The sequence below is a fragment of the Callospermophilus lateralis genome, unplaced genomic scaffold, assembly GCF_048772815.1.
Source record: "Callospermophilus lateralis isolate mCalLat2 unplaced genomic scaffold, mCalLat2.hap1 Scaffold_65, whole genome shotgun sequence".
NCBI classification, from domain to species: domain Eukaryota; kingdom Metazoa; phylum Chordata; class Mammalia; order Rodentia; family Sciuridae; genus Callospermophilus; species Callospermophilus lateralis.
The window spans coordinates 281,114-294,545 of record NW_027514826.1 but is presented as its reverse complement, the minus strand read 5'-3'; the positions used below and the strand labels follow the sequence as shown (position 1 = coordinate 294,545).

The 13,432-nt window shown below is 39.7% G+C and overlaps 1 protein-coding gene across 1 annotated transcript in view; it reads left to right on the top strand.

The window, feature by feature from the left end:
• The first annotated feature begins 3,265 nt into the window (after positions 1 to 3,265).
• The window catches only part of LOC143389794 (tubby-related protein 4-like), a 74,204-nt gene continuing 64,037 nt past the window's right edge, over positions 3,266 to 13,432 (top strand). The window contains exons 1-2 of the mRNA XM_076842599.1: positions 3,266 to 3,608; positions 3,734 to 3,740. Coding sequence (XP_076698714.1) covers positions 3,391 to 3,608; positions 3,734 to 3,740 — 225 coding nt within the window. The 5' untranslated portion in view covers positions 3,266 to 3,390. The remainder of the gene's footprint in view (positions 3,609 to 3,733; positions 3,741 to 13,432) is intronic.

Genomic DNA, 13,432 nt, shown 5'->3' with positions numbered 1-13,432 from the left:
TGCTCTACCACTGAGCCAAAACCCTGGCCTCAAAAGCTTAGTTTTTATGGGGCAACAAATCTTGTTATCTGTTTTCCTTAAGGTGATAGGCTCACTTTGTTCGTATTCAAGAAAATATCTGTCAAATACTGAAGTCAGAATTACTATAATTCTCATTCAGTCTCTTTAGTAAACCTGTGTACCGTGAAAAAAAAATGCATATTGCAGCTTAAACTATTGCAAAGGTGCTTTTCCTTCAGATTACCAAGTACTTCAGTGGTCTTTAGGAAGTGCTTTATTTGCATGTATTATTTTAGAACAAAGACTATTAAAAAACCATGAACTCAAGGGTCAGTATTTAATCATAATATTTTTTACTGCTTCCAGGTGTGGGGGCAGGTACATGTAATTCCCAGTTTACAGGGAGGCTGAAGCAGGAGGATCCAGGAGTTAGAGACCAGGCTGGGCAACTTTGTGAGATCTTGTCTCAAAAAATTCAAAACAAAACAAAAATGTTTTCATTGATTGAGAACATTGGTAAGTGAAGCTAGCTTTAAAAAGAAAAAGAAACATGGACTGCTGGTACTCCTCTCCCTTGATTTGTGTTAGAGGGAGCAGTTTGACCTTTGTTGTTTTGTAACATCAATTCAAATATCAACAAAGGGAAAAGACAAAGAATGTCCTAATATTATTATGAAAATAGTTTTCAGGATCTTGCTAGGACTTGGTCCCATAGGCCAGTGATACTCGGAGCTGGTTCTCTGTCAAGCAGATTTCATATCTCCTGAGAACTTGTTAGAAGTGCAGACACCTGGGCTTTGCCCAAGCCCTTCAGTGTCTGTGGAAATGTAATGCTGCATTTTAGAAAGGTCATCTGAGGGCAAAGTGGAATGGGGACAGGTGGGGAAATTAGCTACAGTCTTGCAGCCTCTGCAGTGGGTGTGATGAGAACCTGCCCTTCAGGCTGCTAGAAGGAAGGAATGTAGGATGGATTTCTAGAGGTAGATTCTCTAGGGCTTATTGCTAGTTGACAACTTAAAATCGGAGAGAACAGCTGTGGTTTGCTCTGAGACTTACTGGCAGTTGGAATAACTTGCATGAGCATTTTAGAGTCCTTTTTGAGAGGTTTTCTTAAACAATGACCAGGACCTCTGAAGGGGTAAAGTCTTCAGGGTCCAGAATTTTAGAAATAAGTGTGTATTGTGAAAGAAGGGAGGTAATGTTTTCATTCACATATGCCCAGCCACGGATAGATTTTCTACAATGGTATGTGGTATGGTAGTCAAACCCCTGATGTTGCATGTTGAAGTTCAGTAAGTAGCTTCATTTAATAGATGTGAGGGTAAAGATGGGCGTCCATTTTCAATTATTGTAATTACTCTCTTAGAACTTATTCTTCAGTATTTTAAAGTTCTTTTATATCCTTTTTTGTTTTACAGATTTGTAAGACTCCAGGGCCTTCAAAACGTGATTAATCTGATGGTTCCTGAAATAAGTGGAAAAACAAAACTTCTAAGTGCCAGTTGAAGAGTGTGTCTGTGTATATTTAAAACCTCTCTGTGCACACATTTACATGAGAAGACAGGCTCATTCTTGTGCACATTCAAGAGTTTTACAACTGATGAAAATTAATTTAAGAATCAGATGGAGCAACTTGACACCACTGGGCTCAGGAGCCCGGGGAGAAACACACATCATTAATGGCCAATTTCCCATATGGTCTTCACGGGTAAAGAAAGTTTGCAAAAAGAAGAAAAAAAATTGCACACATTAATACTCAAAAATACCTTTCCAGTTTAAAGAAGAAACTAAGTGAGAAGGTAACCAAGGGAGAAGTAAGAATTCAAACCCTGCAGATGGAATCATGCAGCATTTTCTGTACTTTATTTTTTATTGGATTTGGTAATTTGAACAGACTTTAAAATTTTGGACCGAAAAGTAACTTTGACTGTGGTTGTGGCTAGAGGAAAGCAAATTCAGTGTAATGAGACAAGTCTGAACAATGAACTGATTCCCTTTGCCTTTTTTAGTTAATTATATTGAGGAATTTTAATTTATTATTTCCCTTTACCTTTTCTGTATCTATAAGATAGTATCTTAAAATAGCAATTGAAACCAATAATTATCAAATAAATATCCAGGAAAACCCAAGCAAAGCTTCCTTTCCCTTGGACTAAAGGTGTGGAGACAGGTTCTGGATGTGAATAGGAAAGCAGCCCCTCTGCAAGGTGTGGGGACCAGGACGTTATGTGGTGCTGGGGACTTGAGACTCTTCTGGGCATGTGCTTTGAGGGACTGCCCTGTTGAAACTAAGAAGACTTGCATATGAGGGAAGATTACTCAATGTATTTAATTCTGACATTAATTGTTTTTTCATTAAAATGGAAAAATATGTGATCTTCAAGAGCAGAAAAGGGAAGAAGTAACGAGGAAGTGGGAAAGGAGTCCAATGAAAGAAGCAAAATTCTGCAGTGTGACTCTGCTTTGTCAGCAAGAGGAATTAGTACTCACACAAAGCAAATACTGGGTCCACTTTAATAGCTTTAGGCCCTGACTCTGCTGAAGGAAGGGGCTTACTTTTCAGCCTCTATGGCACTGAGGGGGGCGCCGGCTGGTGGAGGAGTTGTTCTAGGGAGCCCTGCGTTCCTCAGGGACACAGGGCCCAGCTTTGCAGTAGGAAGTTTCTGGTTCTGAACATCGGGAAAAAGAGTGATTTTCTTCCTAAAATTTGGACTGCTGTCTGCACAAATTCTGGTCTGCTTTGCACAATTTGTGTGCCTTTTTTTCCCTTTATGCAATCTTTTTCAGCTTTAGCAGCAGAAATTTGTCTAGTTTGGAAAACATGCCAGAGGGTGGCTTCAGAAGGAAGATGATCCTGTATGGTCTGTCACTGCATCTGAACTTTTGAGTAGAAATAGAAAATACCAGCTAGAGGGATTCTTAAAGCCTTAAGTTACTTGAAATTTATGTATTTGCAACCCTTTGTCTCTGGAATCACATTAGACAAAACTGGAATCTCAGGCTGAACGAGAATAACCAAGTTGAGTAAAAACGAAGAAAACTCTTTTGTTTCTTGATCACCACTTATTAACAATGCTCTTTCTCCAAAGGATCAGTGTGTTCTTCCTCTAAGGACTTAAAAATAAAAATGGACCCCATGTTTTTTTAGGCATAACCTTTTCTTAGCAGACTGCCATCATCTTTTATAGAGGAATTTTTTCACTATGCATTTGGTGGATCTTTATAACATACTGACCTTCTAATTAGCTCCAGTTCGGTCTTAAAGGGGGAAAAAAGCAACACAAACCAATCATAAAAATAAAATAAATAAACCAATGAAAGAATTTGGTTTAAAATTTCCAGCATTAAGCAAGCATTACTTTTTAAGTAAAACAATTCATTGAAAAAAGTATGTATGCAGCTCTGGAACATGGACCTGTGCTTTGCAGTGACTCCAACATCCTCTGTTTATCCTGGAAGGGGCATGTCCCCAAGAGTGAGAAGGAGAAGCCAGTGTGTAGGAGGCGCTACTATGAGGAAGGCTGGCTGGCCTCCGGCAATGGGCGAGGTGTGGTGGGCGTGACTTTCACCTCCAGCCACTGCCACAGGGACAGGAGTACTCCACAATAGTGAGGTGAGCTGTGGTTTTGTTTTGCTTTTTGCCTGGTTACTTCCAGACTTTAAAGCTCCTTTGCTTCAGTTTCGTAGCTTCCAGTGAGATTTCCCACCATGAAATTGGTTTCCTGTGTTCCAGTTTGAAGGTACCAAGGTGGACTCAATTCATAGTGGCCTGTGTCTTCCCTTGTGGGTCACTTACCCCTAAAGAAGATCACTTCTTGATCTCCTCTATGTGTCTTGAGAGTGGCTGCTGCTTGTCTGAAAGTGTCCAGGCATTTGGATGATGCCCCGTGGGTGTGTTGGATAGATGATTCTGTTCTATATCTTATGTTCCTTTTCATGACCTAGACAGAATTGCTTTCTGCCATGACCCTGTGCAAAACTGACAGTGTGAAAATAAAAATGGTGCTGCTTTTATATTGTACAATTAACTCCTGCATCTCTCTCTGGTGATGGTTTAACACCTGACTTTATTTCATATGCTTGGAAGTGACAGAAGTTATTACTGGACAAGAGCCATAGTTTTCACCTCTTGGGTCTTTTATATTGAGGTTATTATGCTGTGTATTTGTATATATAGCTTTCCCTGGTATTCTGAAACACAGGGACATTATCTGTGAATTATTTATTTATTCAACCAACATTTACTCAGTGCTTAAGTTTCAGGCACCATGTTTAAAAGAACACCATGGCCGATGTTTCCTTGCAATGTGTACTCGCACAGCTCCTTCACAGTATTCTTGTTTCACAGTTACTAATTTATTTGGGTGTTTTCTCATGAGGAATTCATAACAATTTCAGGAGCAAGAATATTTTCAAAGTATATAAACAAAATACCATTGACTGGGTGACTTATAAACAATGTAAATTTATTTCTCATAGTTCCAGAAGTTGAAAGTTGGAGATGAGGGTGTGAGCACAGTAGGTGGGGGCCCTCTTCTGTGTTGCACAAAAATAGTTCCTTTTTTTAAAGAGGAGAAGAGAGAGAGAGAGAGACAGAGACAGAGACAGAGACAGAGAAAGAGAATTTTTTAGTATTTATTTTTTTTAGTTTTCGGCAGACACAACAGCTTTCTTTGTATGTGGTGCTGAGGATTGAACCCGGGCTCGCACGCATGCCAGGCGAGCGCCCTACCGCTTGGTCAGTCCCAGACTTTACACTATAACAAAATACCTTAGAGTGGGTTATTTATAAATAATAGATTAGTACTTATAGTTCTCAAGGTTGGAAAATCCTAGATCAAGGCTCCAGGAGGTTTACCAAATGTGTCTAATGAGGGCTGACTCTCAGTTTCATAGATAGCACCTTATTTCTGTGTCCTCTGGACATAGTTCCAGTGTGGAAAGCATCTTCAAGCCTCTTTCACAGGGGCACTAACTTCATTCTTTTTTTTATTTTTTTATTTTAAAGAGAGAGGTGAGAGAGAGAGAGACAGAGAGAATTTTTAATATTTATTTTTCAGTTCTCGGCGGACACAACATCTTTGCTTTGTATGTGGTGCTGAGGATCGAACCCGGGCCGCACGCATGCCAGGCGAGCGCGCTACCACTTGAGCCACATCCCCAGCCCCCACTAACTTCATTCTTAAAGGCAGAGCCTATATGACCTGATCACCTCCTAAAGGCCATACCTCTTTTTTTTTTTTTTAAGAGAGAGAATTTATTTTTTTAGTTTTTGGCAGACACAACATCTTATGTGGTGCTGAGGATCGAAGCCGGGCCACACGCATGCCAGGCGAGCGAGCTACCGCTTGAGCCACATCCCCAGCCCCAAGGCCATACCTCTTAATACCACCACCACAGGGAGATTAGTTTTCAACACGAATTTTTTTTTTAAAGAGAGAGGGAGAGAGAAGATTTTTAATATTTATTTTTTAGTTATCGGCGGACACAACATCTTTGCTTTGTATGTGGTGCTGAGGATCGAACCCGGGCCGCACGCATGCCAGGCAAACACGCTACCACTTGAGCCACATCCCCAGCCCTCAACATGAATTTTGTGGAGATATAGATTCAGGCCATGGCATTCTTCTGTATTCTGTGTTACATTCTCCCTGTATATGTTTTCTGGCTTCTTTTACTCAGTAAAATATCTGAGACTCACCCTTGTTGTATTTGTTCTTTTTGGCTGATGTTAGTTTTCCACTGAGGAAGATACCACAATTGTTCCATTCTTTTGTTGGTGGGTATTTGGATTGCTTCCAGTTTTCAGCTATTATTACTTGAGCTGGTATGAACATTTGTGGGCACTGCATGTCCTTTCATGGACCCAGGCACCCAGAAGATGAAATTTCCATCATCGTGTTGGCATCCTTTTAGGTTTAATAGAAATAGCCAAATAGTTTTCCAAGATGGTTGTACCATTTTATGCCCCATAGCAATGTATGAAAGTTTCAGTTGTGCAACCAGAAGTATTTTGAGATTCTTTTTTCCAGCCTGAATTTAACTTACTAAGAAACTTCTTTTGAATTTGAACTTATCTTATTTAAAAAAAAAAAAGCAAAAGTACAGGGAATTATGTTTTATAGACACTTCCATACTTAACTACAGTGGGTATATGCACACATGCACATATGTATATAGATATCTGTAATTTGAAGTAGATACTCTTTTAAGATATGGTTTTCTGTTGGTGTGTAATGCACTTTGTTGGGGTTATAGGACTGATACTCTTGGGAATGCTGCTCACTGGTCCTGCCATGGTGATTCTTTAGGGCCAGCTGGAGGGCATCTGCCATAGCTTGCAGTCTTTCTGACTTTGTGAAGAAGGGCTCCTTGAGTTGGATGTGCCTACCTCCACTCCAGGGAAGAAGAGGAGTGTGTACTAGGTATGTGAGGTTAGGTGGTAAGATTATAGTCTATAGATAGTAGTCTGACTGTTTAAACATTGGAAGTATTTTGAGTGATTTTTTTTTAAAGAGAGAGTGAGAGAGAGAGAATTTTAATATTTATTTTTTAGTTATCGGCAGACACAACATCTTTGCTTTGTATGTGGTGCTGAGGATCAAACCTGGGCTGCATGCATGCCAGGCGAGCACGCTACCACTTGAGCCACATCCTCAGCCCTTGAGTGATTTTTTTCCACTGTATATTTTGAATTTAATTTAATTTCTGTTCTTTGTATTAGAATAGGTTCCATTTATGAGTACCTGCTAGGTAGATTTCCAGGATGTGAGACTATCAATACTAAATCTAGGGAAGTCCCAGGCATGCTGAAACAATTGGTTATCCACTGCCCGGTGCTTAACTTGGTCAGAGGACCTTTCAACCTGTGCCTGTGGTTTCCAGCCTACTCCTGGTCAATAGATACCTTTCTTTCCCTTTACAGGGAAGAGTACTCAGATGCATAGGTGCTAAACAGCTTGCTTAAATTCGTGCAGTTTACATGGAGGAGAGCTGGAACTTGAATCCAGGGCTCTACTGTTCTCCTTCAACTTATCTATATTTTCTTAAAACTTGGGCCTAATGCAGGTCTCCAATCCCTTATTCATAATTGTGAAATCTATGGGCTCTGAAATGGGAAGTTTTTTTATAATTCATTTAAGGGCAATGTCTGACTTTAACATATAAGGCCTTTTGTTGTTATATTTTGTTTTAAATCATTACTCCTCATTTCACCTGCAGAAATATTTATGTTTTATTACAAAGGCTATCCTGACCTACTGGGGTAGTTGTATAATTGATGGAATCTGCCTTGTATTACTTTTCTAAAATTGCAAAAATTCAGAATTTTAGAACTTACCTGTCTGCAAGGAGTTTGTATTCAAGATTGTGTACCTGTATCTTCATGAAAAGAAAATTTGGGTTTTATCTATTTTTCATATTCAGGAAAAATGACATTTAAGTCATCTCTGTCCATTGCCTAGTTACTTGATCTTTACTCCCCTTCTATCACAACAAGCAAAGTAATCCTTGTCCTACCTGATTTGCCTTAAGAACTTTATTGAAGGGACTGTTTCAAGATTTTAATTATATTTCTGGTCACAGAATATAATTGAATTGCAGACATCAGATCAAATAATCTGCTGAATTCATAACTAAATTAAAAAGGAAAAAAAATGAAGCTGAATGGAAGATAATTTGTTTCAACCACAGCTAGTATGTAAAGTCTGTTTTGTATTATGTATTTAGCAAATGTTACTTTTAAACATTTTTGAAGTTATCTTGTAGATAAACTGAATCTGAAATTAAATCCTTTGGTAAACATTTGTGTCTAGCCTAGTGTTTCTTACATTTGTGTGTTCTGTTGTCATAAATTTGCAGTAAGTGAAAACCTAAATAGAGTAATTCTAAATAGTTAAGAAATAGCTTCACATTGAAACATATGCTGACGGATTTTGTGAGATGGTCAAAATATGTCCCTTGAAAGCAAAGGGGCATATTCATAAGGCGAAACAAAAAAGAACTCTCAGAAAAGACAGTCCACCAGACCAACTTCCCAGATTAACTTTATTTGAAATTTGTGTTCAGAAAAAGAAAACATACTCAAATAATTTTTTTTGGTCAGTCTTTCTCTTGAACATTTGATAGCAGCATTCTAGAAGAGAGATAGGTGTACCTGCTGAAACTCCATGGGACATTTCTTCATGATTGTCGGAAGTGACACTTTCTTAAAGTTATTTGCTCCTTCGTTGTAAAGCAGGGTAATGATCCAGTCAGTGAACATTTTTCATTTTTGTCTTTTAAATAAGTCTTACCACCTGGGCTCGATGGCCCACACCTGCCATCCCAGCTACTCAGGAGGCTGAGGCAGGAAGAGGTTGAATTGGAGGCCATCCTGGTCTTATAAAAATAACCACCACCAAACCCAAAAGAATATTCCCAGGTGGGCATGTGCACCTTGAAAAATGATTATTATGTTCCAGAATAAAGGGTATCTCAGAAAATAGCTACTTGGGAATGTTTAAGATGTAGAAAAAAATTTCTTTTCTTTTTTTTTTTCCAAATTTTTTTAGTTGTATATGGGCTCAATGCCTTTATTTGTTTTTATGTGGTGATAGGATCGAACCCAGTGCCTCACACTTGTGAGGCAAGTGCTCTACCACTGAGCCACAACTCTAGCCCTAGAAAACAGTTTCTTACAGATACTGTTGATGTTATGCAAATTAGTTAAGGTACACTAGGGGATCAGGTACCATATTTCCTTTGTTTATGTTATAGGAGTATATGATCAACATAGAAGTGCTAATCGTGAAAAGCAGATTTTAGCTATTCTAAATATGTAAAGGACTTGTCTGTTTAATCCATTCATACTATATTTCTGTTGACTTTCTACATAACGATTGCAGCAGCCATTGACGATCATTGCCAAGAGCCATTATATCATTAGTAGTTGCAAAATGGTGACATCCTAATTATATCGTTTCTTCTTTATAACTGGATTATTTATACAAAGAAAAACTTTGCCTTACTCAGGATTAATTTGTTATAAGGGGTACTGTTTACGAGAAAAGGCAGGTAAATGTGCATTTGGGTTTTTTCCCTTATCAGTTTTCAGAGTAATAAGTTTGTTTTATAACATTCTTCAAAAGTTAAGAGTGCTTGTCTTGGTTTTTTTTTTAGGATCATCCTGGACTCTGAATTTTAGCATACTTTTCTCAGTGCCTTGCATGAGTTCTTTTTGAATGCTCAAATTGTTCCATTCTTTTTTTTTAATATATTTATTTCACTTATTTATTTTTATTTATTTTTATGTGGTGCTGAGGATCAAACCCAGGGCCTCGCATGTGCTAGGCTAGCGCTTTACTGCTGAGCCACAACCCCAGTCCCCCATTCTTTTTTTTTTTAAATACTTTTTTTTCAAATATTTATTTATTTATTTATTTTTAGTTTTCGGCAGACACAATATCTTAGTTTGTATGTGGTGCTGAGGATCGAACCCGGGCCGCATGCATGCCACGCAAGCATGCTACCGCTTGAGCCACATCCCCAGCCCCTTTTTTTTTAATACTTTTTAGTTGTTGGTGGTGCTTTATTTTATTTACATGCAGGGCAAGCGCTCTTCCACTGAGCTACAGCTCCATCCTCTCAAATTGTTCCATTCTTAGAGCCTCTTCAAATTTTTTCTAAAGGACTTTTTATACCTGCCTTCCTTCTAGTGTAACAAGATGGCCCAGGCTCATATTATAATATGTTAACATTTTGTGCCAAAACCTGCTTGTGCTCATGCTCGCCAGTATCAGTGAGTACAACTAGTGTCCAGACCTTGGATTCTAATACCATTTCCCAGTAAATGGAACCAGGGGTCCATGGAGAAATGTCTAATTTGAGGTCTGGAGCAGAAAATAAGCATGATGACGAGGAGTATCTTGCAGTGGGAGAAAATAAGATAGTGCATTTAAAAAAAAAAAAAAAAAAACCTTACACACAGTGATGAGGAGAAGTATGTCAAAGGGATATAGTTCACAAAAAGAACTCCAGTAGTCAAAGCTAGAACAATTTCAGCAACAAAATTGGGGAAGTTGTATTGGATTATAATCCAAATCAAACCATCAAACAGTTTATAACTCTATACTAATAAAATAAATGGGAGAGAATATGTAGATCTGTGCAGAAAAGCATACACACATACACGCATACGCATGCACATACACACATATCCCCCACCCTCAAGGAAGCGAAGCATAATTCATATCTCCTTGAGTGGAGGCTGTGTGTCACCACTGCCTTCCAAAGAGTTCCACATGGAAAGGAAGGGTAGTAATTTTACAGTGATGAAGCCCAACAAACACTACCTCATCCAGGTGGTCAAAGCTAGTATTTGCTATGATTTGGATGTTGAGTTCCCCTCTCAAATCCACATAAAGACTTGTTCCCCACGTGGCAGCAACATTGGAAGGTGCTGTTGACCTTTAAAAAGGAAACCTAGATAGGGTTCCTTAGATAGAGTCCCTTGAAGGGGATTGGGGCACACTGTTTCTCTTTCCCTCTGCTGTGGTTCAAGATTGAACCATTTGCTCCTATACCTGGTCCCACTATGATCTGTCATTATCTGCTGTCCTCACCAGAGACCAAGCCTCTCTCATTGCCTCTGATCTTGGATTTCGAAGCTGCAAAGCTGTGAACTAAATGAAACAGTAGTAGCCTGTGTCAATATTTCATTGTAATAACACAAAGCTGACTCATACAATATCAGTGTAATGAGTTGTGTGGACAGTGTGTGCCACTGACAAGGTGTGATGGCAGTGGCACTTGACTTCTGCAGTCTCTTCAAAACCCATCGTCCCCACCCATCAACTGGGAGGAAAATATCACAGAAATCCTAGTTGAGGGACATTGTACATAATATTTCCTGAGTCCACTTCATAATAGGTCTCCAAAATTATGGAAAGACTGAGCAACAGAGGCACCTAAAGAGACATGATGGCTAATATCATCTGGTATCCTGAGATCCTGTGACAGAGAAATGACAATGCAAGAACTATGGAAGTCTGAAATCGGGTGGACATTAGTCAATAATTATATATTCATATAGTTCATTAATTGTGACAAATACACCATCCTAATTTTACTAATGTAAAATATTAATAATAGAGGAAGCTAGATGCCAGCATATGGGACCTTTGCAGTGTTTTCACAATTTTTCTGTAAATCTAAAACAATTCTAAAATTTAAAGTTTATTTGGAAGTTTTAAAAACTAATTTACCCTTTGACAATAATAGCAAAAACTAAAATTCATATAGTAGTCCATGTCTTCAAAAACATTCACAAATCTTTGTGAGTATCTCACAGTTTGTAATTAGGCAAGGAATTTATTTTTTTTTATTTTTTACTTTTTGTTTTAATGTTAAGCTTATATTTTAAAAGCTTGTGGGAACTGCGTGTTTTAACCATTGTTAAGACAAGAGTTGTGTGGTAAAGATCAATCTAAGAGTAATTTCTTATGCAGTGGTTGAGTTTTCATCTCTTAGTGATGACCACCACACAGGGAGCACTAGCACTGTGCGAAGGCTTGCCCCAGTCTGGGGGCAGTGCCATGTCTCTGTCCTTGACAGGCCCGTTGCAGCTGATGGGCCACATGTCCCAGAAAGGAAGTCTGTTTTGTAGTGAGGAAGAGCTGCCTAGGACTCTGAGCAAGGATGGGGTTGTTGATGTGGATGGAGAAAGGGTGGCCATGAGAAAAAAATGCACCCCAAGAAACAGGAATACCTGTGAAAAGTTTTGAGGTGTCCGTTAGACATCCGAGTAGACATCAGAGGGGAATGGAGTAAAGGAATTGAAGATGCGAGTGTGGAACTAAGTCATCCATTTTTATTAGATGGATGGACATTGGATTCAGAGACGAGACTGGAGCAGATCCCTAGGAAATCCCTGTAAAATGGAGAGAAACAGTAGCACAGCCCTGGAGCTCTCAACAATTGGAGGTGGGAAGACAAAGGCCTAGGAAGGAAACACAGAGATGAGTATTAGAACTCAAGGGCAGTGTACCTGTGGGTACCCATCCCCAGCTGCCGTGCCTGTTGGCTGCTAAGATTCAGCTGCCACCTGGTCTCTCTTCCTATCCACCCAACCCCACCCCACCCCTGTTCCTGTCAAACAGCCAGTGACTAAACCCAGGGAGCACAAGAGGCTGCCCCTTGACTAGGTGGGACTGAGGCAGTGCACCCCCCACAGCTCTCCATGACATCAAGCTGAACTAGCTGGTCCCCACTGTCACATATTCTTCCCTCCTTTATTCCCCACCCCATCCTGCTTTCCTGAACACATACAGGAACAACCCCAAGAAGCCACTTAATGCACAGGAATCCCCATCTCAGTCCCTTCCTTTAGGGAACCTGACAGAAGACACCAGAGAAAAGAGGGTTTGTCAAGAAACAAGCACAGTGCCTTAGTAAAACATCGGACATTAATCCTTTTCCCAGAGTCACACCTCTGTGTAGTTAAGGCCATTCTTGTCCCCTCTCCTTCTGTGAATGTTGTTCTTCCATTTGGATGGCATTTCTTACACTCTGCTTATTTCAGTAATTCTATCAGAGAGAAGGCCACACCCTCTGCTCAGAAAGTCTGGCCATACAGTTTTACTGCAGACACGTGGGCAACTAGTGAAGGGCAGGCAGAGGCTTTGGGAACACAGAAAAGGTGTCATTTGAAGAAAATCCTGTACCAGCTGCAAGGCTTGACTTCACATCTGTGTTGGAGCAGCCCCACCGCCCTTCATTTAACTGTACCAAGTTAGCTGCTCTTAGCTCCAGCCACCTCTTTGCAGCCTCTGTGTGGCCTCCATTTCAGTACCTCTCCAGACACCCAGCTCTGCAAAACACACTTTCAGTCCTTAGCAAGTTGGCAAAAAGAATACAGAGAAGACCATCAGTAATTGTGAGCATTTACCCTAAGTCGGTTACATCTTTCCGCTGCCCATATTTAATCCCCTTCCAATGCATCCAGTTCCTGTGGCACTTCTCAAGAGTGTGGCTATGTTTCAAGTGCCTGGCAGTAGGTCTGTTGGATCCTTGAGACTCAGTTTCTTGGAGAAAATTACAAAGGGGGACATAGTTGAGCATAGGGCCTGGCCAGGATTTGTGGTGGTCAATAAACATTACAAGTAAAATATGAAATAATTCTTTACCTGTTAGATTGGCAAAAGTATCTTAAAAAAAAAAAAAACCTGGCAGTTTTGAGTACAGTTAGCATGTAAGGCAAATTTACATGATGGAATGAAAACCATTGATGGAATAAAAACTTCCAGTAACTTCAGGAAATGACTTGGAAGAGCCTAGCACATGCCTTTAATTCAGTTGTTCCCCATCTTAAGAATATGCCCTGGAGAAATGCCGCCGTCTGGCTGGGCATAAAATAACCGGGAACTCATGAGCCACTTGTAGGTTCAAACAGGAA